Here is a 25,832-nt window from a genome sequence, read left to right as displayed (position 1 = left end):
GAAAAGGCTACCTGTGGGGACCTGATCAGGTTGTAAGTCCCTGTCTAAAAGGATTGCCGCAAGCCAATCCAGTCCAAGAGCATAAAGAACTATTTTCCTAAAAAACTGTCATGGTCCTGGGCCATGTGGGCCCAGTATTCTTAGTTTTCATGTATTTTTGTATTTTGTTCTTTATTTAGGCCATGCTTCCTGGGTTGATCTGTTACGTTGTTCCTTATGTGTTTTCCCTTCGTGACTCTTACCCCCTGTGTGCCCCTCTGTGTATTTATGAGCCCTCGTCTCTCTTTGTGCTTTATTCTATGTTTTCCCCAGCCCGTTATGTCTGCGTTCTCCCCGTGCTCTCTCTCCTCCTGTTTGAACCTCTGTGTACTTCCTGCTTTACTTTGCCCATCTCCCATCAGTGTTACGTTCACTCCTGCCGTGTCTTGTTATGATTATCAGTGTCACCTGTGTTCCCCGTGTGCATCCACTTCCCCTGATCTTCCCTCATGTGTATTTAGTCTCTGTGTTTCGTACAGTCTGTGTCGCGTCGTCTGTGTTCTCACCTCCATGTTTTCCCGGTCAGTCCTTGCAGTGATCATCATAGTCTGAGTTTTCTTAGTTTGTCGCAGTATTGGTTTTCCCAGTTTAGTTATAGTCTAGTCACGCCATCCCTGCTTTGTTTGTGCACTTTGTCTTCAGCCATAATAAAGGCTCGCTTTCTGTTAAGTCCACTCCCGTCTACTCACTTGTGCATGCACCTGGGTCCATCACACACACCACCGCACGGCCTGTCTGCAGATCGTGACAAAAACTAAATAAAACAAATGAATGAGCTCATGTTGCTGAGGGTGGAGAATCTGATTATATGCGCGGGAGTCTCCACTATCGGCAATATCTCGTGTGAATGCATGTGAGTGAATGTGTGTAAATGGACCGTGACTGGGCGGACGAGATGGACTAAAGGGTGGACCGACTGGACACTGAGATAAAGACTGGACTAAGGTTAAACACATGACTGATAACTGTTCTGTTTTAAGTTTTCTTTCTTATAACACAGATTGGATTATAAGTGAGGAAAAATGAGTATGAAATGTGAAGTTCAGGTTAACACACAGGTTTTGTTTCTAGGGAGTTCCAAGGATGCAGGCTCTGGATGGAGACAGGAGTTCAAAAAGATTTGACATGATGATTAAATTGATTTTATTCCTTAAACACAGGTTTGCAGGCCCGGAGCAGATATACCTGAGAGGAGGATCGCTGAGGTGTTTTGAGAAATGATATGACTAACCTTTTTCTTTTAATTTCCTAAGCTCGGGTGAAGCATCTTGAGTTTGTGACACATAAGATGTGTCAAAAGGGGGCCCAGCCCTGGAGCAGGGTGCCGCCGGTGCATCGAGCCACCTGGGGGGCTCTTCAACTGGTGGGGGAGATTGTCACATCTTGCAGGAACTTTCCTCTCTTCAGGAACTCTCTCTGCAGGAGGGGGAGATACAGGAGAGGTGGAGGAAGATCTCAGCCTGGGCGTTTATTGTCTCATGTAGTCTGGAAGATGAGTGGATGGTGGGGTGGGTGCAGTTTTCTCTGTGGTGGGGTTGGGTGGACTGTCCCGGGCTCTGTAGGGCCGGGGGGCGCTGCTGCACTGGGCCCCGGTCTGGATGGGCCTGGGCCCCCTTTCCCTGGCGGGTCGCGGAGTATGGGGGTGCCTACTGGGGTCAGCGGGGGAGCTTGCCCATCCCTTCCTTCCCTCCCCATCTCCAGCTGCCTCCCCCTTCCCGCTCCACCACAACCACCCACACATGCAGGGCCTTGGAGTAGGGGTATGTCACCAGGGTGCAGAGGAGGCTACCCCCCCCCCCCCCCCCTTCTGGCTGCCTCTGCCTCAATTTTATCCCACAACTTAGACATTCACATTACTCACACTCTCATTACACATACATATAGGATCTTGGGGGTGGGCACGATACACAGACTCCAAATTACCATCAGGGTGTACACCCCACCCCTGGCGTCGTTGCCCACCTCTCAATTGTAAATACACGTAGACATTGAGGGCCAGCAGGAGGGACCATGCGCTTACCTGCTGCTCTCTGGCAGGTAGCTCCATGCCCTCCTGGGTTTTAAATGCACCTTAGAACACACATGCATCAACACTACAATGAGCGGGTGGAGGGAGGTTTGGAGTCTTCTTTCACCCCCATTCTCTGCGGCCTGCTGGAGCGGGGGGGCTAGGAGGAGGAGTTGGCCGTCCGACTGCGGTCTGGAGTGTGGGGCCTCCCTGCTGCTGCGGAGTCGGGGCGGTCTGCCTCCCCCCACCGCAGGGAAAAGGGTAACACCACCTGGGTCTGGGTGCAGTTCCCCCCTCCAGGGGCAAGGGTACCTAGACCCGGTTTCGTAGAGTACGCTTGGGGAGTGTGATCGTGTGTACAGCGTCTCTTTATGTCTGTCTCCACGTTGGTTGAGTGTGGAGTAAGTGCATATGAGAGCATGAGGGTGGGAATGGATGTTTGTATCTGTGTGTGCCTGTATGTCTGTGTCTATATGTCAGGTTGGGTATCAGACGCCACCTCTCTGGGGACATCTCAGGCCCTCCAAGGTTTGGAGGCCTATCTCCCCCCACCACCACTTCCCCTGCCGGTGGCGGACTCCCTCAGACATCGGTGCGTTGGTGGTTCTTTGTGTCCGGGGATGGGCGTCCGGGTACACACCGGCTCACTCCTTGGCGGCCGCTTATCGGGGCCTGGAGCCTGGGGCTCGCTCGGGCCACTTCGGAGGTGGGGTGCCCCCGGCCTCTCGGCCTGGGGCTCGGTCACTCAGGCACAGCTAGCTGCCGGCGGAGCTCACGGGCGCGTCACTGCAACTCTCCCTGGCTTCTGCTCCGTGGCTGCTGAGTGAGCCCTCATCTGGGACTCTCCTCAGCTCTTTCTGGGACAGTGGCGCGGCTGCCCCTCTGTTGGTCTTCCTTGGTCTCTTGTGTTCTGGGGGCCTCTGGATGTCTGGAGTTTTGATCTCCTCCATACCTGCTTCATGCCCTGGAGGACGGGGCTGTGGCCCCCCCACACCCTCTAGCAGATCATTACATGAAGGAACCTTTTAAAAAAACAAGCGCGTCCATGCTCACAGGTGTACACACGGGTGATCACACCCACAAACTACACCCTTTTTGGCTCCTACCTCAAAGCACACTGTGATCTTATGTGCTGCACAATAATGTTTAATATTTAGTATTTACCGTCATATTCCCATATATCATTGTGATGTTGTTTATTCTATGACTCTTGTTCTCTTCTGCTTGTTTTCTTTTTTCTTTCTCAGCAGGTGATCCAGGTGATCGATATATGCATTTTTTTTCCTTTTTTTTTTCTCTGCCCGTTCTGTTGGTTTTTGTTTTTTGCCCTTCTCCCCCGTCCCTCTTCTCAGCTGTTTCTCTTTCCCTCTTTCTTTCTCCCCTTCTTTCCCCCAGTCAAGTCTGTCCCATATTCAGTAAATGAAAATAAAATAAACAATAAAAGGTGAATCAAATGGACCATTACGGCAAGGCTGGGATGGTCAATTTGGTAAAGTAAATCCGTTGGGCATCTTTCTTTGCCTTTAGACAACAATTCTGATGGCAAAAGAGCCAAACGGGACAGGCGCAAAAAAAAAAAAAAAAAAAAAAGATGTGTCAAAAGGGGGGATTTAAGGTTTAATTTGAAATGGGTTTTAGGATCATTTTATGACTTTTGGGGTGTTTGATAATTTAGATATGGTAAAACTGAGGCAGAAGTTGTTATTTTCATGTTTAAGTTAAAGGATTAAAATAAACTGAATCCTGTTTAGAAGATAAAATGCCGGTGTTCATAAGAAGCTGTATACCAAACTTAAAGGGAAACTGTGGGACAGCTTGAATAAAACATATGCTTTGGTGAAAGGAGGGAAGATTTTAGGAGTAAAATGTTTGATTTCTTTTTGATTTCTAGAATAAGAAGTTATAATGCAGGCTTACAGATGCAGACATGATGTAGATTGGTTTCTGGGGTAGAGGTGAAAAACGGTTTGCTTTGTCTTTGCTTAGCAAGAAGTAATGCAGAAGGTGTGAAAATAGGCCTGCTCTGAATAGGTCGACAGGACACATCTGGAGACTGAGACAACCATATAGGGCAAAGGTGGCAGAGCTTGTAAATGTATGTGTGACTAAAAAGAGGAAGTAAGTTGAGCACAGGAGGGTCATGATCAGATGAGAGAAGAAGAGAGCTTCTTAAGAGGGTGTTAAAAGTGTCGCTTACCCAAATGAATAACATTGAAGATTATAGACATAGAAATGATTTTTATACACATTGCGATTGTGCTCATGAAAGAGTTAATGCTCAGTCTATTCACGGTCTTAAGCTTCATCTGGCGCAATGTTCCGACGATCTATTGTCTAAGTGACTTGGAGCAATAGAAGGTTAAACTGCATACACGCTTACAAACACAAATGATTTAAACATAGGCCAGGCCGAGGGCCTGGAATTCATTTAGCTTATGACTGCAGTTGAGCTTGCCTAGTAACAAGTGACAGAAGAAGAGTCAAGAAATTGTAAGTCCCCAGGAATCATCTGGAAGGTGAAACAAATTGCCATGTATGGAAGAATGTACGGCTAAATTTGGCTCAATGCTTACATATATGTGTAAAAAGAAAATGTACAAGCTGTGATAACTGTTTCAGATAAAATTGAAGAGTAGATTGATATATTAAATATGCGTTTATTGGGTGAGAAAATCAGACCATGTCATAACTGCTTTAAGTCATACAGAATAGATATCAGAGCCTTAAACAGGCTGACTTCTGCTAAATGGGTCAAACTGGGCAGAAAGTATACAAACACATAACATTCTTATAGAATATGATGTAACACTATAGATCAACTTACCTCAGAATATATAAAGCATATAAACAATTACAGCAATATGATGCAACAAACACAGCAGTGCTACTGATCCAAAATACTCAAAGCTTCATAGAACTGAAACAAACATTTATTTTTAGCTCCATTCTGCTGCTGATACATACTTTAGGTTTCTGAATATTAAACTTGTTTCTGCCTTTCATAGTGTGTAACTTGAAGGTCCTGAGTACTTTCTCCCACACTGAAAACACTGGAATGATAAAATTATTTGAACATTACCTAATAAGACTGATTCAGGACAGACAATTAGTTATTCTAAACTTTTCTAGCAGTCCTTCACAAACAGGGAACAGTCTGTCTATTCTCTCCATCTGTCAGCTGCTGCTGGCTCTTCCTCCTCCTCTTCCTCACACACTGTTGAGTTTGTCCTGGTGGATCATCAGGGGTGCAAAGCCTCACAGATGATGTGCAGCAGTGGGTCCCTCAGTCTGTCCTCACTCTGGACACTTGCAGTTGTCACACATGGAAATCAAATGTGTGATAAGCTGCAGGATTCAAACACAAGTGTAACTTATAAACACATGTTCATACTTTTATTACACAATCAGAGAGAAAGAAACAGAGAGCGAGTGCAGGACAGACAGACAGGTGACAGTCTCAGGTGTATACACTGCTACAAAACAGCACAAGAGAAGGAGGATTTAGTGTTTGTGTTATTACGAGTGTTAAACAAGAAGAGTTCCCAGATGGTACAGTGGACACATGTGTGACTGCTGTGATTAAAGCATCTTTCTTTCAGCTTAACGAGTGAACCGTCAGCTCGTTCAAACACACGTTAAAGTCCGTTTGGCTCGACACCACCGAACAGAGGCAGCAATATAACATAGCTAACATTAACAGTGCAGTGGATCCTGCTTGTGCCGTGATATTCAGGACTGCAAACCGAGCAGCATCACTGACTTTCAGCTTGTTGTGTTTGTGGATATATGACTGACTTTAATTATCCACAAAATCATCAGATTCTCTGTAAGATTAAGGTCGACTATCGAACCGCGTATACAGTAAAGGCTTTAAAACAAAGTTAACGCTGAAAGTACAAACATCGCTAATGTCACATAACTTTGCCGGCATGTGGCCAACAGTAATGTTTTAATGTTCCTCATTATTAAACATTTGCACATAAATAAGTGACATAATATTCAGTACTTACTTTTGAAAGTTTACTCTTTGGCCGCCCCGCTTCCACTTCTTTGAAGTGTCTCCCAGTCCCAGTGCACTTGTTAGCATGTTTTGTTTTGGTTCGTGCAACTGGTCCGTCGGGTTATTGTCTCCCCAGAAACATTTCCGTTGTGTCTTGTGTGCTTTTGCAGCGTTTTTCTTTTTGCAGCATTTTTGTTTTTGCAGGTGTTTTTCTTTTTGCAGCATTTTTCTTTTTGCAGCATTTTTCTTTTTGCAGCATTTTTCTTTTTGCAAGTGTTTTTCTTTTTGCAGGTGTTTTTCTTTTTGCAGCATTTTTCTTTTTGCAAGTGTTTTTCTTTTTGCAGGTGTTTTTCTTTTTGCAGCATTTTTCTTTTTGCAGCTTTTTTCTTTTTGCAAGTGTTTTCTGAAGTTGCAGTCCATTTGGCCTCTCAGGGCCACCGTAAGAATGTGATAGAAAGAGGAACGTCTCTGTCTGTTTTTAGGCTGATATGGTGATGGTGTATATCTTACCCTGGGTGTGTTTAATAAAATTAAAAGTATTGCGCACACACATAAAGAGCATTGAGATTAAGTAAATAAAGATTAAGTAAAGTTAATATAAAGGCTAGGGCCCAGAACATGATATTTTGAACCAACTTTGAATAATTAAGGGAACATTAGATGAACACAGTAGATTAGTGAGGTGGAGCAGGGAGAGGCATTTTGTTTTCTATCCTTTACAGAAGAAGATTTCAGGACCACAGCGACCACAGGGGTGGCGAGAATCCTGGAAGCCCCAGACCAAACGGAACCAACCAGAGAAAAGGGAGCCCAAAAAGAAGAACAGAGCACAAAGACACCTAGTTGTTTACATTGCAAAGAAGATCAAAATCTTGTTAGACACAGGTTATAATGGGAGCATAAAAGTAATGAGAGGGACTTTAGGAATTGTTGCAGGATTTTTATGTTATGTAAATTGCCCAAACACAGTGTTCAGGCCGGATATGCGCTACCCGTTAAAGGGGGCGAAGAAACCAGGACTAAGTTTAAAGAAGAAATGAGGTAAATTTTTAAAGAGGAAACAGGTAAATAGTAGGGCTGGGCGATATAGCCTAAAATTCATATCGCGATATAATTTGAAGCATGTGCGGTAACGATATATATCGCAATATATTCTTTTCTTCTGTATAACTTATTTTCCACACTATAAGGCACACTTAAAATCCTTTAATTTTCTCAAAAATCAAGAGTGTGCCTTATGTATGAATTCTGGTTGTGCTTACTGACCTCGAACCGATTTTGGCGTGCAGAAATCTGTTAAAAAATATGTTTTAGTACAACTTTGGTAAGCCGCACAGATTGAACAAAAGAATGTCTCTAAATTCAGCTGAACTCCTTTCTGCTCCATTTTTCCTCTTAGCACCTTTGAGTGTCTCAAACAAAGAATTGCTGTCAGACTCTGTTTAATATAGACTGCAGATAAAAAGGTGCAGTTTGGACTTTGGCAGCAATTATAACATTTAATTTATCAGGTTACTATCAGTTTAAACTTTGTTGTGTCCTCTGTTGTAGTTTCTGTAAAAGTCGGCACTGTCTGCAATTAAGATAACAACTGAATCTAATGGCAGCTCAAATTACAGCAACATCCACAAATAGACTTTCATCTTAATTACAGACTCCAGATACAGCAACATATTTCCTCAAAGTAAAACCGATGAAACTTTAGCAATACCTGTGATGAAACGTGAAAACTTCTGACCTAACACCTGGTATCAACACCAACCAACTCCAACTAAAGTATTCAGTAAAAGTTCAGCAATACCAGGGTCGGTGGTCTGCGTTATGACGGAGGTTCAGCACAGCCATGCTTTCTTTGAGTTAGCTGGCTTAACAAAACCAAAAGCATCAGTCTGACCCCAGACGGCGGTTAGCAACTTTCTTTTCTAACTCAGGCTTGTTATGTTTGCAACACACTCAGGGAAGTAAACTTGAAATGGTAGCTTTATTTGATGGAAAAAAAACTCCTCAATAAAAACTTAAACAGAAACAAGCAACTAGAAACAAAAACTAGGGAACTAAACTTGGACAGAGAACTACAAAACTACTCGGAGCATGGAGGAAACACACAGCATTGAGAGGATACGATGCGACAACAGCCAGGTGAAGACTGAGGACTATAATACACAGGCAGGATAACGAGAGGATGAGGAACAGGAGGAAACACAGCTGGGACAAATCAGACATAATGAGACGAGGGGAAGCAAAACTAGAACAATAATCAAGGAACATAATTACAATAACTGAAACACCAATACCAACCCAACCCTGGCTGGTGGTGGGGAGTCCAGGAAGAAGGGCTCGAACAAAAACAGTCCAAAACAAAAGAGCTCAGGGGGACGACTCAGAGGTTGACGACACAGGAGTGCAAAACAAAGCAAATCAGGAGGCCAACCTGAAGGCTGACGGCACAATAGTCCATAAAAGGGCAGTTCACGGGGCCAACCCAGAGGTCAACAGCACATAAGTCCAGGCAAGAGCAGGTCCGGATAGGGATGGGTATCGAAAACCGGTTCTTGTTGAGAACCGGTTCCCACTATTTCAATTCCTTGGAATTGTTTGCCATTTTTGCAAACGATTCCCTTATCCATTCCAGTCGCCCCGAATGACATCACCACGTTGTGGAGCGTCATTTACCTGGCAGGAAACATGGCGGCTCAAACACTCAAAAGTTTGGTCATACTTTACGAGAACGGATGAGTGACAACAGGGCAACTTGCAATACTTGCAATGTAGATATTTCATTTAAGGGAGGAAACACTACGAATATGCAAAAGCATTTGCTCACAAATCACGCGATAACCTTAAATGAATGTCGTGTTTTTAATTCCGCTCCGGACTCGTGAATCTCAACCCAGCAGCAGTGGTAACGTTTGCACGTCCTCTCCCGTTAATGCAGCAGGTAAATAATCAACTAACAGTGCATATTATGTTAGCGCGATCTGCCTTATTACAAAACCTGCCATTACTGTGCATTTAGGTGACCATGATGAGAGAGACAGACAGAGTCTGGCTGGCTCAGATGCTGGCAGTTCTCGCTGCAGTCTACCGGTAGCGTCTCCTTTCAAGCCAGGATAGACGAATGTCACCGAGCAGTGACTAAGTTTGTGGTTAAAGGCTTGCACCCATTTGCCACAGCAGATGCCCTCAAATTTTCGGTAAGTGAATGTGTTTAATTGTAGGCAGGGACATTACTGGATATTCTTGTGTAATTGCTACAGAATAATTTATGTTATACTTTGTTATTGCTACTGAAGAATATTTATTTTATTATTTTACATTTACAATTTTTTTCCCCAGGGACCCTGTGACACCCCATTGAAGAGCCATAGGCTGGATCTCTTAAGATCTCACTGTTGGGTTTGTAAGGCCATGTTACTAAATTTCTATCTTGTTCAAAGAGAAGATATAAAACAAAGTTCTAAGCTAATCGACCTTAGTGTTCTCCTTTTTTTAAAAGAATCGATAAAGAATCGAATCGTTAAACAGAATTGAAAATGGAATTGGAATTGTGAAAATCTTATCAATACCCATCTCTAGGTCTGGAGGCTGACCACGTGGAAAGCAGCGGCAGTGAGGAAACAGGTCTGGAGGCCGACCACGCGGGAAACAGTGGTGGCACCACAGTTCAGGTGGCTGCCCATGGCGGTGCAGATGCCAACCGATGGTCGTGGTGGTGGTGGTGGACGTGGACAAGCAGGCCGTGCTGGATGTGGACCTAGATGAACAGGCCATGCTGGACACGGACCAGACAGCGCAGGACCAGACAGCGACACAGCAGCCCCTCAGGACTGAACAGCATGTGCTCTGCTCAGGCAGCAACAGCAAAATGAAGTCCACAGCTGGCTGAATAAGCTCGCAAAAGCTTTTAGCAGAAGATGGAGTTCGCTGGGTTGATTTGCCTGAGCTCTCAGGGGAGATGGGAAGCTGAGACGGCCAGGCTGAGCTCCCAGGCTAACAGGCCATTTCAGCCTCTGGGGAAGCTGTGGGGACTGTCAAGGTAACTTTCTTGACCTCACCGATCCTTTAATATCACAGCTGGAGAAGAAGAGTCAGATGAGGCTGTAGTATCCTTTTATCAAAGCTTTATTACCAGTGCGCATTGGGAGATCCTGCTACATGCAGTCACGGCAAGCACTAAGTGGATCTGAGGAGTACTTTCTCAGTTTGTTCATTATAAAGACGTTCCCTTAAGGGGACTGCCCCTACAGGGAGTGCAGAATTATTAGGCAAGTTGTATTTTTGAGGAATAATTTTATTATTGAACAACAACCATGTTCTCAATGAACCCAAAAAACTCATTAATATCAAAGCTGAATGTTCTTGGAAGTAGTTTTTAGTTTGTTTGTTTGCAGTTTTAGCTATTTTAGGGGGATATCTATGTGTGCAGGTGACTATTACTGTGCACAATTATTAGGCAACGTAACAAAAAACAAATATATACCCATTTCAATTATTTATTTTTACCAGTGAAACCAATATAACATCTCCACATTCACAAATATACATTTCTGACATTCAAAAACAAAACAAAAACAAATCAGCGACCAATATAGCCACCTTTCTTTGCAAGGACACTCAAAAGCCTGCCATCCATGGATTCTGTCAGTGTTTTGATCTGTTCACCATCAACATTGCGTGCAGCAGCAACCACAGCCTCCCAGACACTGTTCAGAGAGGTGTACTGTTTTCCCTCCTTGTAAATCTCACATTTGATGATGGACCACAGGTCCTCAATGGGGTTCAGATCAGGTGAACAAGGAGGCCATGTCATTAGTTTTTCTTCTTTTATACCCTTTCTTGCCAGCCACGCTGTGGAGTACTTGGACGCGTGTGATGGAGCATTGTCCTGCATGAAAATCATGTTTTTCTTGAAGGATGCAGACTTCTTCCTGTACCACTGCTTGAAGAAGGTGTCTTCCAGAAACTGGCAGTAGGACTGGGAGTTGAGCTTGACTCCATCCTCAACCCGAAAAGGCCCCACAAGCTCATCTTTGATGATACCAGCCCAAACCAGTACTCCACCTCCACCTTGCTGGCGTCTGAGTCGGACTGGAGCTCTCTGCCCTTTACCAATCCAGCCACGGGCCCATCCATCTGGCCCATCAAGACTCACTCTCATTACATCAGTCCATAAAACATTAGAAAAATCAGTCTTGAGATATTTCTTGGCCCAGTCTAGATGTTTCAGCTTGTGTGTCTTGTTCAGTGGTGGTCGTCTTTCAGCCTTTCTTACCTTGGCCATGTCTCTGAGTATTGCACACCTTGTGCTTTTGGGCACTCCAGTGATGTTGCAGCTCTGAAATATGGCCAAACTGGTGGCAAGTGGCATCTTGGCAGCTGCACGCTTGACTTTTCTCAGTTCATGGGCAGTTATTTTGCGCCTTGGTTTTTCCACACACTTCTTGCGACCCTGTTGACTATTTTGAATGAAACGCTTGATTGTTCGATGATCACGCTTCAGAAGCTTTGCAATTTTGAGACTGCTGCATCCCTCTGCAAGATATCTCGCTATTTTTGACTTTTCTGAGCCTGTCAAGTCCTTCTTTTGACCCATTTTGCCAAAGGAAAGGACGTTGCCTAATAATTATGCACACCTGATATAGGGTATTGATGTCATTAGACCACACCCCTTCTCATTACAGAGATGCACATCACCTAATATGCTTAATTGGTAGTAGGCTTTCGAGCCTATACAGCTTGGAGTAAGACAACATGCATGAAGAGGATGATGTGGCCAAAATACTCATTTGCCTAATAATTCTGCACTCCCTGTATAGTTATCTAGTAGTCACACAAGCATACTGCAACATTGACACCTCTAGGTACCCCAATTGCGTCAATTTATGTTGGGGAGGTCAAAGTCGGGTCAAATGAGTTCAGTGCCTGACGGGCTAACACATGCCTCCTATAGTTCTCTATAGATAGCTTCTATCTATAGAGAACTATCAAGGACTATGAAATTAAAGACGCAAGAGACAAAAGAGCAGAGCTAACTCAGTAGGTAAAGTGTTCGCCTCACGATTGAAAGGTCAGGGGTTCAAAACTACCAATTTTGAAACTTGGTACCTTGAGGTACCCCTGAAGTACCCAATATACCGTCTCTACACAGTACTCCCGGGGTGCTGGATTGGTGGCTGCCCACTTCATCACTGAGTGAATGGGTTAAATAAGAGAAGTAATATTACGGGATTAATGAAGTATACATTATTATTATTAGAAGACTTGACACAGAGACATGGAACCAAAAATACATGAACAACAATAATTAAGGAAAATAATTACAATGACTGACAAGGCTTTTTGCTTCAGGATCTGTGCTCGCTCACATAACAGTGAGCACTTACTGGTTTGTGCCTGCAATAGGACTGCTTTGTTCACATAGCGGAGGTAATCTGTGGACATTGTGACAAGACTGAGCAGGTGGATGGCAGTGCCTTTACTCTGCTCATTATTCCTTCCGTTTTACAGGACTGTGATCTGTATTCATGACCAGCGTAACAAGGCCTTTTCTACTTGTTCCTGTCAGAGAAAATTTAGAGGAATGGGTGATAGAGATCTACAAATATAAAGCAAAAACAAAATCTTTTTGCTTTCAATAATATAAGAGAATAATGCTGCAGAGGTTTGTTCATTTAATCATCACAGTGCATAAAATGGTAGAATAAGCCTAAACATATGAATGTATCTACAGGGTGGGCCATTTATATGGATACACCGTAATAACATGGGAATGGTTGGTGATATTAAAGTCCTGTTTGTGGCACATTAGTATATGTGAGGGGGCAAACTCCTCAAGATGGGTGGTGACCATGGTGGCCATTTAGAAGTCGGCCATCTTGGATACAACTTTTGCTTTTTCAATAGGAAGAGGGCCATGTGACACATCAAACTTATTGGTAACGTCACAAGAAAAACAACGGTGTGCTTGGTTTCAACGTAACTTTATTCTTTCATGAGTTATTTACAAATTTCTCTTGGTTCACAGCCATTGACATGTCGAAGAGGTTAACACTTGAGGAGCGGATCGAAATTGTGTTGATATCTGGTGAATGCAGTAACCGGGTCGTTGCAGCAGATTTCAATGCAAGACACCATACGAGACCACCCATCTCCCATGCTCCAACTGCTTGCCAAGTTTCGTGAAAATGGTTCAGTGTTGGATTTGCCAAAATGCGGACGCAAGAAAACTGTCACTAATGAAGAAACATCAGTGGCTGTCCTAGCTTCATTCAGCAAGAGTGCACAGCGTAGCACTCGCCGCATGTCACTGGAGAGTGGCATTAGTCGAACATCCCTTCAGCGGATATTAGCTACTCACAAATGGCACCCTTACAAACTCCAGCTACTGCAGCATCTCAACGAGGATGACCCAGATCAGCGCACAGAATTTGCAGAATGGGCAAAACAAAAATTGGAACAGGACCCTCAGTTCACGCAGATTTTTTTTTTTCATTAATGAGGCAAACTTTTATGTGAGTGGTGAAGTTAACAAACAAAACCACCGCTATTGGTCTGACACTAACCCACATTGGATGGATCCTTCCAAGACTGTTGGACCAACAAAAGTGATGGTTTGGTGTGGTATATGGGGTACAACGATAGTGGGTCCATTCTTCATCAATAGAAACCCCAAGGCCACTGGATATTTGAAATTGCTACATGATGATGTGTTTCCCTCTTTATGCACTGAAGCTGGCACGTTCCCTGAGTTTTTCCAGCAAGATGGTGCACCACCTCATTATGGGTGCCAGGTCCGAGCATTCCTAGATGAACAGTTTCCTGGAAAGTGGATTGGTCGTCGTGGGCCAGTTGAATGGCCCCCAAGGTCTCCCGATCTGACCCCCTTAGACTTTTATCTTTGGGGTCATCTGAAAGCAATTGTTTATGGTGTGAAGATACGAGATGTGCAGCACCTGAAACTACGGATACTGGATGCCTGTTGTTAGGAAATCAGTTTTACCCCGGTTCTTTTTATTCCTCGAGCATCCAGAGATGGCACCGGACTCAGTAGTCATTTTCACAAAATCTTTATTCATCTTTATTCATCTTCATTTATCTTTACTCTTCTTCATTTAAGCATGCACTTCTAGAAGGGAAGACGAGGCCGATGCGTCCCTCTGCAAAAATCTTCACCCCTTTGTTAGTTACAACCAGCTTTATAGAAACGTCCCCATCATAAACCCCCCCCTACGGTATGCTGCAAATTCTGTGTCTGTGTCTATGTGCACGAGCACGTAAGTAAGTGTGCGTGTGGATGTGTGTGCGTGACAGTTAAAACACTGTGGGTGTAGGTAACTCCCTAGAGGTCATAAAACCCCTCTCACTTCCAGACCACAGGCATCCAGTTACAATGTTGAGACCCCCCAACCTAAAACTTCCTCTGGGGAATTTCCACTCAGCATTAACTCTTCTCTGTTTTACTTTCACAGCTCAAGTGGGGGAGGGGTGCCCTACAATAATTCTACATTATATTTTAACACATTTCTAAACTCTAATATAAGCTAAACATTCTACACTGTGCTGGCATTTCTCCTGAGTGTTGCTATCAGTGTGTGAAGAGTGGGAGAAGAGGGTTGCATTGACAATCCAACACAATGGGCAGCACATTGAACACATTTTATAAGTGGTCAGAATCTTGTAAATAACTCATGAAAGCTGATACACATGATATAATGACAGGATGGAGGAAGTAAAACTAGATACAATGAACTAGGAACGAAAGTCTCTTTCAAAATAAAACAGGAAACATGGAGACACAAAGACAACAGAAGCTTGACAGACCTAAATTACAAACAAAAGGTGCCAAATAACCCAAAACCTCTGGTTTAGAGACCCAGTGACACATGCTGGGGTCAACTGGAATAAAGCCAAAGCAATTACCTCTGATCATGGAAAGCATTGGCTGTTCGATGCACCGCAGAGATTACGAGGAAATAAGTGCTAAGTTATCAAAACACCGTTGTTTTTCTTGAACTAAATCAGTTTTCAATTAAAAAGCTTTTCTTGTTATTTTACCTAACAAATGCATATGATTTATCTTTAAACTGTCTCTTCACCATGACCTCTAAGTCACATAAATGAGGCTTCCATGTTTAGATGACAGCAAATACCTGGTTCATATCTACTCGCATCTGTCTCATTTCATTGTCCTATTAATCATAGGAATGCAATGTACTCAAATCAATCCTCTCAAAGGAAATAAAACAAGAAGAATCAAACGTAAAATTATTTTATTTACATATTCCTCATAGTAAACAACTTTGACACAGTCAGAACATTGATTGAATTTTCTTTCTTTAAAACAGAGAAAAACAGTTCCTTTAATTTGAACAAAATTTCAGATAAATGTAAATATAATTTAGACCTTTCTCGGTTAAAATCAATTAATTTATTAACCAGAGGTGTGGACTCGAGTCACATGACTTGGACTCGAGTCAGACTCGAGTCATTAATTTTATGACTTTAGACTTGACTTGAAAAAATGTTCTAAGACTTGTGACTTGACTTGGACTTTTACACCAATGACTTGGGACTTGAATTGGACTTGAACCGGTTTACTTGAAAAGACTTGATATTTTACCCCAAATATAAAATTTAACATGCATATTATATAGAGATTGAAAATGTGACATCATTCACGGGTAGAACCGCAAAGGATTCTGGGAACTCGTGGCAAGCGGTACTAGCGCACGCAGGCTTTCAATTAAAATCAGTTATACAGCGATAAAAAGAAACACAAAAATGTCAAGAAGCCGTTGTATTATTAACTGCAATAGCCGGTCGCATGACAGCCATGGGAAGCCGACGGGTAAAGAGATCGGTTGTTATCGGATTATGTCGTTGAAGAGAAATTGTTCAAGCCATGTTTCCGAAGTAACAAAGACGGCCTGGATCGCAGCCATTCAAAGATCAAATATAACGTCCCAGAACACTCCAGCTCACAGGTTAGTCTGCTCCAAGCATTTACACGAAGGTCAGTGTTTTTTAGTAGTTAATACGTCATTTTCATAACATAATTAGTGATATAGGTTACAAGCAAGTCTGGCGCTGAACAGAAATCGTCGCGCTATGCTCCTTTATTTATTGTGCATAAATAGTGAATTGTCCTGACACAATATTGCGTTTCGCTTCTGTTATTATGGTACATTGACAAAAACATATACTTTTATTCACAGGATAAAACAGTTGTTTTGTATCACTAATTGCCCAGTACGATTACAGCATACAATATTATTGTCACTGCTACATTTCTGTGATGCTACCAGAAATTATTTCCACTACTAATTAATTACCGTTGAGCTCAAAGGTCCTATTAATAAACGGTTAACGAATGTGTATTTATGACGACAATTTGTGAGACTGGTAAACTTATGATACGTACGATGGTCTTTCGTTCTACACGGCGCATTTCAAGGTCCTGCACCCATCCGTCGGTAAACTGTACCTGGGCTTGTTGCAGTGACCTGAAGTTACTAAACTTCATGAGTGTATGCACTCACTCCAAGAACCGTATGATTATAAATATGCATATAAATATGCTACGATGAGATAGCTGACTTCATCTAACTAGCAAATGTTTTCCAGGCTACGTTGGTGATGCAGTTTTTTTAATGTGTATGATATTTTTGTCATGCGATTTTAAAGCTGGTCCTACAACCGCATCCAAGAATAACATGCAGCTTATCTCAGAACTGTCGGTGAAAATTATTCTTGGAGCTAAGTTTAATTGAGCTGCATTTTAAAGAGGTGCAATTTCACAATTTGTGTATATTTTCTAAGTTCACTATTTTGTCATGTGTTGAGAAAAACACAGATTTTAAAATTACATGGTCTAATATTTACATTTAGCATAACTGCAACATTATTTTTTCATTTTTTTTTTTAAAGACTCGAAAGGACTTGAAATTCAAAGTTTCAGACTTGTGACTTGACTCGGACTTTTACACCAGTGACTTGAGACTCGACTCTGACTTGCCTGACATTACTTGAGACTTACTTGAGACTTGCAAAACAATGACTTGGTCCCACCTCTGTTATTAACTAGACAACAAACAATATGATGTCAATGTAGCACCCACAAACTGTGACTGGCAAGTGACGTCTGTGCAGAGAAGAAACACAACAACAATGAGCTATGAGAAACAATGTTGGAGAACAAAGAAACTGAAAAGTAATCCAAACCAACTGTTCTTAAGAAATTTTGTGTCTATTTCCGTTTTGTGAACTCTGCGGTGTCTCCACCAGAGTACAATATAATACTGTGAAAAAACCAAAGTCCAGCATAGAGCGGCTGAGTGAATGTGGTCTGGACTCTGTGGAGGAGAGTCATGGTTTCAGAGACTCTGTAGAAAGACAGAATACCTGCTCTGTGATCCAGGTACACTCCTACTCTGGAGGACCGAGGACCTGAGAGGACAGTTTGGACTTTGTTGTGCCAAAATATGTAACTGTTTTTCTCACAACGTAATGACCAAGACTTGTCATTTCCGCCAAGTGCACATTCATTTGACCTCCCTACTCCGCTGATATTTTTGTATGTGACTGCTACTTCAACTCCTCTCCCTCTCCACTCCACCTCCCAGTAACAACGTCCAGTCAGACTCTCTCTACTCAGGACCTGACACATTACAGTGAATCTGTCTGGATGATCAGAATAAGACTGTTGTTTTTTCATTAAAGTTGCTTTTCTGTTTCCCTCAGATAATAACAGATATTTGTTTGCTGTGTTTGGATCCAGTGTGATTTGACATGAATATTTTAAGAATCCAGCTCTGGTCTTTGGCTCTGGTGGTGACAGTAAAACATCCTCTTCAGTGACTGTCAGTGAGATGTTTGTCCATTCCTCTCTCAGAATGTCCTGTAGTTTATCTCTGGTCTCTGACACAGCTGCTGTCACATCCTCAAAGTAGCTCAGAGGACGAATATTGATGCTGGATGAGTGTGTAGACTCACTGAGTGCTGACAGTGAGGGGTAGTTGTGTAGAAACTGGTTGTGATCCTCTGTGTGTGAGAGCTGCTCCAGCTCGCCGTCTTTCCTCTTCAGCTCAGCGATCTCCTGCTCCAGCTTCTCCTGAAGCTCTTTGACTCGACTCACTTCAGTTTCCTGCTGGGATCTGACCTGCTGCTTCACATCAGAGCTTCTTTTCTGGATGAGACGGATCAGCTCAGTGAACATCTTCTCACTGTCCTCCACTGCTTTATCAGCAGAGCCATTGATGGCCTCCACCTCCTGTTGAAGCAGCTTCACATCTTTCTCTCGCTCCTGGATTCTCTGCTGGATGTTTAGTCGTCTCACCTCGAGCTCCTTCTGCTTCTCAGTCCTTTCTGCTGCAGCTGGGACTGTTTCATGGCCTTTATGTTCATCCATTGTGCAGAGATAACAGATACTCTGCTGATCAGTACGACAGAAAATCTTCATCACCTCATCATGACGAGAGCAGATGTTGTCCTGGAGCTTCTTGGAGGGGGCCACCAGCTTGTGTTTCTTTAACGGAGCTGCATCATAGTGAGGTTGGAGGTGTTTCTCACAGTAAGAGGCTGGACAAGATAAACAGGACTTGATGGCTTTCAGCTTCCTCCCAGTGCAAACATCACAGGCCACATCTTCAGGTCCAGCATAGCAGTGATCAGCTGGAGCAGCTTGGAGTCCAGTCTTCTTCAGCTGCTCCACTAAAGCTGCTAACATGGTGTTTTTCTCCAGGACAGGCCTCGGTATGAAAGTCTTCCTACACTGAGGGCAGCTGTGGATTCCCTTCCTGTCCTCTTCATCAAAGTGGGATTTAATACAGTTCATACAGTAGCTGTGTCCACAGGTTGTAGTCACTGGATCCTTCAGTAGATCCAAACAGATGGAACAAGAGAAGGTTTCTCGGTCCAGCTGAATTCCTTTCTGCGCCATTTCTCCTCTCAGTGTCAGTGATTGTGTGATTTTCAGTTCCTTACAACTGAAACCAGTCTGACCTCTGATTTCTGAATGGAGCCTCTCAGCTCTTACACGTCACCACATGTTGGTTACACCCATCTTTAAACTGCAGATCTGAAGGTAAGGGAACAAGGAAACGTGTGAACAGAGAGGAGGTGCTGTGTTTCCAGTGGTGCCTTATCCTTTACGGCACCATTAAGTTACCTTTCAAAGGCTTCAGCAAATCTGGAGAGGAGAGTGGTGCAAGTTAAATAAGAGGAGTGAATGGAGGAGATAATGTTAAAGAATATATATACACATTAACATAACAGAGAGACATATCTCTAACAACTTGAATCAACATGTGAGTGTTTATTTCCTTTGAGAGCACCACAGATAACAAACAAAAAAAACAGACACTCTGTAAGCCATCAGAACAAGAGCTGCTCAGTTTTTTAGTGTATATAGAAGTGTTTTTATAAATACTGCTGCAATTAATTAATACTGCCAGAATTGCAGTCAAAGCAAGATGAAAACAATCAGGGTTAGGGCTGTGTGATATGTGTGATATTACTCTTTGTGAGTAATTATTACACCGCGTGCTGCGGGGAAAAGCCTGTTCTAACGTTTGAGTCTAAGGTTTATCTTTTAGCACCCAACAGCTCTTTTTTTGCTTCTTATCCGTCAATATTCTGCACACTCTTTCACGTGGTTCAGTTTATTTTGAAAAGTCTCAACAGGATCTTGAGCTTTATTGTGAAAGGTTTATGTGGAAAACAAACAAGCGGATACACGATGGTTTTACCGTCACGATAACGACAACGCATAAAAACAGGCACTTGTCCGTCTGTAGTGTGGTTATATAAAATATAAGAGAAAGAGAGAACTTTAAGAAATTAATATAGCCACTACAGTGACCATCAAAACGATGAAAAAATATTGCTGTAAACAGTTTATTTTGCGACAATAGCGTAAAAGGAAACGATAGACATTTTTATATCGTCATCCGATATATATCGTTATATCGAACAGCCCTAATCAGGGTGAAGTTAATTTTCACTGAAACCGTCATGGTCTGTGTGAGTGGCTGGAAATTTCTACTAAGTTCCTGAACTTCCCTGGTTTCTGCCAGTGGGCAGGGCTGTCACACCCTCTTCTCTTAAGGGCTCTAGAGTGCGATCAAATTTTTCAATGGTGCGACTAAAAAAAATCCTAGGTGGCATCGGTGCGATCAACTTTTCAATAAAATAAAATAAAATTCTCCGCAACTCTGAAAGTCTCCATGTGGTCAACAACTGACACACATTATGCCTATATCATGGTCTAAACCAATCAGAGATAGCTAGGTCGTGGTCCAGATATTCTTGTAGTTCTATGCATGTATACGTTTGAAAGTGTAGGCAGATAGAGGGAGGTGAGTAGCTTGAATAAAGCGATATCTTTTAAATATAACTGTATTTTCCCAGAAATGCCAGAATCTCAGGTTAAAGCTCACAAAACTATTTCAACAACAACCAAATGTATCTAGATAGAGCAGGTAAACCGATTCCACACAAAGACAAACACAGAGCGCAGACCTGACACATCAGAATCAGCTTTCTCAACTTTCTTAACTGACAGCACATACACGGACACGCCGTCAGGGCTGAAAGCCGACAGCTCACTGATTGTGATGCTTTGGCGGGTCCGGGCTTTGTGTTTAGGTCTTTTTTGTGCTAGATTCTGAGCTGCAGGTTTTGTCCCTCTCACTGAACCAGCAGCAAAAGAAGATCCAAACTACGATTCACATTTGATAAATGTCGTCATTAATTCCCTCTGACTTTTGCTGTTTTGCTTCCAACACAATAAAATCACACTTCATGCACAGCTCTCTCTCTCTTTCTCTCTCTGTACTTCAAGAACAGTTTCCCATCTCAAATCTCTGTTTTCTGCAATATTCATTTGCTAATTACCCACCAGTCTACCGTTGTTTACAGCGCTGTCAGCTGCTGTCTTTTTTTTTTTTTAACTTAAATGACCTCAGGCAAGAAAGCCTAATTTCTGCTGTTCAATAATGAAGAAATTGAAACTTTTTAAAATTATGCAAAATTGCAGAATATTTTTAAGGTTATCTGCTATAAAAAGCCAGGCCAGGAAAATCTCCTTCATGTTTTTCTGTGTTTTATTCTCAGTTACTTTGACACAAAGGCATCTGCTGTGATGCTCACACCTCTGATAAAGTCTCATAGTAAGTCTCAATATTTCTGACTGTCTGAGGCAAAATTGAATCGAATCAAATTGGGACCTTGTGAATCAGAATCGAATGGATTATAGAAATCAGTGATGATACGCAGCCCTAGTGAGAAGCCTAGGCCCGACAGAAGTGGATGTAGCTGTGGGTAATAAGAAAAGATAAAAAGAACTATTGATAACTTTTTTGTCAAGTTAAGGCCTGATCCATCTGAAATTCATAGCCAGCTCTGACACGGAGCCATCAGTCTCTGAATGCTGAAAAAACACAGTGTATCGAGAAAACACATTATATGCTGCGATAACTGCACTGCCCAAGTGTCCCCTCTCCCCACTGCCTTTCAGCGGCATGCAGCAGCAACCAGGTCGTCAGAGGACGCCGAGATGATGATTAAGTTTAACATTTTCTACAATATTGCCAAAGAGTGCCAAAGCACTTTAAGCACAAGCAGTTTTTCAGTAACTTATCTTTCTTGTAGAAATATGCTCCAAATAAAGAACTTTGTGTTGACAAGATTGTTAGTTAATCATTTACAAATCAATATTGTCTGTATGGACAGCAATTTTCCCCCCAGAAAAGTGCACATATAAAACTGCAGTTTTAAGCGATGTGGTTGAAAAATTTGGGTGCGCGGCGCACCAGTGCAACCGTGGCAAAAAGTTAGTCTACGGCCCTGCACCTGGAGCTGATTGAGGCAATTAGGCTGGGAGATTTAAGCTCCACACTGACATCCCTTCTCTGCCAGGTATGGACTACTATATGTTGGTAACCAGGTCTTATGGGTCATGTTTCTTACCTTAGGTGCTTTACCTTGCTGTTTTGTGCTTCAGTTGCTCCCTGACGCACCACGGTTCTGAACAATGAATCCTTTTGGATTTTGGATTTACCTCTCTGTTTTATGGGATTCACTCCTTGCCTCACCTGCCGGCCCTCCTGCTGTCCCTCGGCCTCAGAACCAAAGGAACTCAGGTCAGCCAAATCCACATCGTCAAAGTCACCCGCACCTAAGCAGCCTCTCCTTCATTTAATCCATTTCCCTCCATTAAATGTGACCTTATGTACCAGTCCCACTCCAGTAATCTTCTCAGTCCTGCCTCTTTGTTTTGCCTCAGCCACGTTGCCACGCCACATTTACCAAGCCACTGTGTTGTTTTTCATTGCTGATCAATAAAACGCTGTTAGGACTTTCCCTCAGCCTCTGCTCTTGGTTTTCTGTGCATAGGTTCAGTTTCAGTTACCAGCCTTCGGCCACCTGTGACAGAAACAAGACATCATGTAAAGTAGATGAAAATTTTATGTATTCAGCGCCATCAAAGGGAAAAGTTGATGCATGCACACACAGTGACAGCTTCTCTCTCATAGAGAAATCATGCAAATAACATTAAAGCTCGAATGAATTTAAGAAAATGACCAACATTTTAAATTACTTTCTTTTCCTTTACATTTACAGGAATCAATGTCTTAGGTTAAAGTCACCTGTACCCAACTGAGCCTGTCAAACTCGACAGATGAAAGCAGGTTGGAGAACTCGTGTAGGAGATCAGTCGAGGATTCAGGAGGCTGGTAGATATTGACACACCAACCTGGATTTTCACAAATGTAATTTTAGACAATAATAAGTCAAACTGGCTGTAATACAGTTTAAATTACATTTGAAAACAACTGCTATTCCCCCACCACAGCCCGAGGACCTCTGGGCATTCAAGAATTTATAATCAGCAGCCCTATGGTTTCAGCTAAGTCTCCGTAACACAGAAGATTTCTAATTTCTTATAATTATAGGGATTGGAAAACTGTTGTATCAGGAGAATAAGTGATTTGGAACTAGGCATAGCACGACTGTGACAGTGGTCATACATGTCAGTAGGTGAAAGGCTGTTTGATAATAATGGTAGGAAAACAGCTAGACCTGTACTGGAGAGACAATAGGTGGGAATTTCAACATGTCACACTGTGGTAGTCTCATCTGAATCAGTAAAATCATTAGTAAACGTTTAGTAAGAGTTTATTTAAAAAGGAGCTTCAGAAGAGTTTAATTACTATGTTAGTGTAGGCAGCTAGAAATAATAAATGGGCAGCTAATGGGAACACAGGAGGTAGGAGCAGCTGACTAGTTGCTGATTTGAGTCCCTCAGGTTGAGGAACTTAGTGTTCACCCTCTATAATCCCTGTATACCTTATTTCCATCTTGTTAGGCTGCTCATTTAAAACAGTAGAAAAGTCCACAAAAACACTGTAAATAACAGCTCAACACCATAACGCACGCACAATGGAAAAGTTAATAAAGGCACCCAGTGACGGGTTCTGTATCAACATCCTGCAACCGAACAGACAATATGCAAATCAGGGGAAATCTTCAACTGAAATAACGAAATTAAAACACATCGATAATGATTGACACATAAAAATGATTCTTTAACCAAAGCAGAGAGAGAAACAGAGAATCGGCAATCTAAAAAGCCAGAAGCAGCAACGACAAATGAACAGCAATATGAAAGAAACCACAATCAGTATACTGAGTCATCAGCACGAGTCAGAACAGGTTTGTGCGTGTGTGTGTTTGTGTGGGTGTGTTTCTCTGAGTTTATAGTTGAACATCCACACAGCAGACTTCAGAGACAGGCACTAAGCTGATGACTCGGTTAGATGTTAGAAAATGTACTTGTGTTTTCTGAGCTGAATTTTCATCCACTGGCTGAAAAAAAGAAATTATTATTTTTCTGCACTTTTGAGTAGATTGTAAAGATTATGAGAAGTAGCTTAGCAACAGGTTTTTGTGACTGAAAGTCATGTGTACCAGACACAATCTTCCACAAACAAATCTTTATTTCAGCATAAATCAAAAGAAAATCAAGAGGACTTTTTTAATACAAGTCTCATATCACATTAAAGTTGTTCCATAACACACTGTCCAGGTCTGTAATTTCCCCCAAATTACCGTAAAGCGTACATATTCCTGGTACTCATTCACAGCCACACCTGACTTAATTAAATCCTTATAAATGATGATTAATAGACACTTTAGAAAAACATCTGTTATACCACATATGATATAAAAATACAAGAGTAATGAGTTAGATAACCACACCAACATCGATAAAATACACAAAAATCCCCAAAATTAAAAAAAATCCCCAAAAACATTTTCTCAAAGAAAGTCAGCATGCATCCGTTCAGAATATGTAACAAACTCCACAAAGCAGGATTTACATTTAATAACTCTTCAGACTGACTCTCTATAAAATCCTTTACAAAGAAACAACAAACACTGAAATTTTTTCCATCACTATACGTGTAACTCTGTGTGAAATCATTTGTCTTACTCAGTGTGTAACATGATCTGAGCTTCATGTGTTATAGTTTTCACAAAACAATGTTTAAAAAAAAACAACAAAAAGCCCCCAAAGGCCAAGGTTCATTTAATAACATTATGATCTTCTGCAGAGTACAAATACTCTTTGGTTTGGCAGAATTTACTTTCTGGTGTCACTTTGACGTCATTCTACAATGTCTTACAATTTCATTTAGTACAATAAGAAAATTTTTTAAAGAATGTGATTGTAATTATAGATTTATGTGATCAAGCGCAACAACAAAAAATGAGCTATGAAACACAGCAAGTGCAGTGTGACTGACAGGTGATCTGCAGAGAGGAAAGAACAATGAGCTCTCAGTGACAATAGCTGTGTCCCAATTCAGGGTCTGCACGCTTGAAGTACGCATTTTAAGTGTGATTACGTCACCGCCACGCGACGACGGCTGTCCCAATTCGAAGTGTACTTCAAATGCATACTCCAAATGCGCCGTCGGTTTCCCCAAATATCAAGCGTGGTCCGGTGCACGCTTCGTGGTCCCATATATCCCACAATCCATAGCGCGGTGGTGGGTGTGGATAATTTTGCCGCAAAATACGGCAGAAGGGAGCGGCCGAAGAGTGAACTGTCAAAAGTAATTACTGAATATGACGTCACTTATTTATGTGCGAATGTTTAATAACGAAAAACATTAAAACATTACTGTTGGCCACATGTCGGCAAAGTTATGTGACATTAGTGATGTTTGTACTTTCAGCTTCAGCTTGGTTTTAAAGCCTCTACATATACACACATATATATATATATATATATATATAAAAACCAAAAACACCCAGCACGCCCCTGCGGGCGGTTTATCCTTCAAGCTCGGGTCCTCTACCAGAGGCCTGGGAGCTTGAGGGTCCTGCGCAGTATCTTAGCTGTTCCCAGGACTGCGCTCTTCTGGACAGAGATCTCCGATGTTGTTCCTGGGATCTGCTGGAGCCACTCGCCTAGCTTGGGAGTCACCGCACCTAGTGCTCCGATTACCACGGGGACCACCGTTACCTTCACCCTCCACATCCTCTCGAGCTCTTCTCTGAGCCCTTGGTATTTCTCCAGCTTCTCGTGTTCCTTCTTCCTGATATTGCTGTCATTCGGAACCGCTACATCGATCACTACGGCCGTCTTCTTCTGTTTGTCTACCACCACTATGTCCGGTTGGTTAGCCACCACCATTTTGTCCGTCTGTATCTGGAAGTCCCACAGGATCTTAGCTCGGTCATTCTCCACCACCCTTGGGGGCATCTCCCATATATATA

At 42.4% G+C, this 25,832-nt stretch overlaps 1 protein-coding gene and 1 long non-coding RNA gene across 2 annotated transcripts in view; one reads left to right on the top strand and one right to left on the bottom strand.

Moving 5' to 3' along the window:
• Positions 1 to 25,832, top strand: part of LOC145425560 (uncharacterized) — a 270,059-nt gene that overhangs the window by 127,497 nt on the left and 116,730 nt on the right. The gene's annotated exons all lie outside the window — the stretch shown is intronic.
• Positions 16,723 to 20,328, bottom strand: LOC113017263 (tripartite motif-containing protein 16-like). Its single transcript, XM_026160435.2, has one exon. The coding sequence runs from the start codon at positions 18,982 to 18,984 to the stop codon at positions 17,293 to 17,295; it is 1,692 nt and encodes a 563-aa protein (XP_026016220.2). The 5' UTR covers positions 18,985 to 20,328; the 3' UTR covers positions 16,723 to 17,292.

The sequence above is a fragment of the Astatotilapia calliptera genome, chromosome 3, assembly GCF_964374335.1.
Source record: "Astatotilapia calliptera chromosome 3, fAstCal68.1, whole genome shotgun sequence".
Taxonomy (NCBI): Eukaryota; Metazoa; Chordata; class Actinopteri; order Cichliformes; family Cichlidae; genus Astatotilapia; species Astatotilapia calliptera.
Note: the sequence above shows the minus strand (reverse complement) of the source record. Positions and strands in the feature narration are given on the sequence as shown.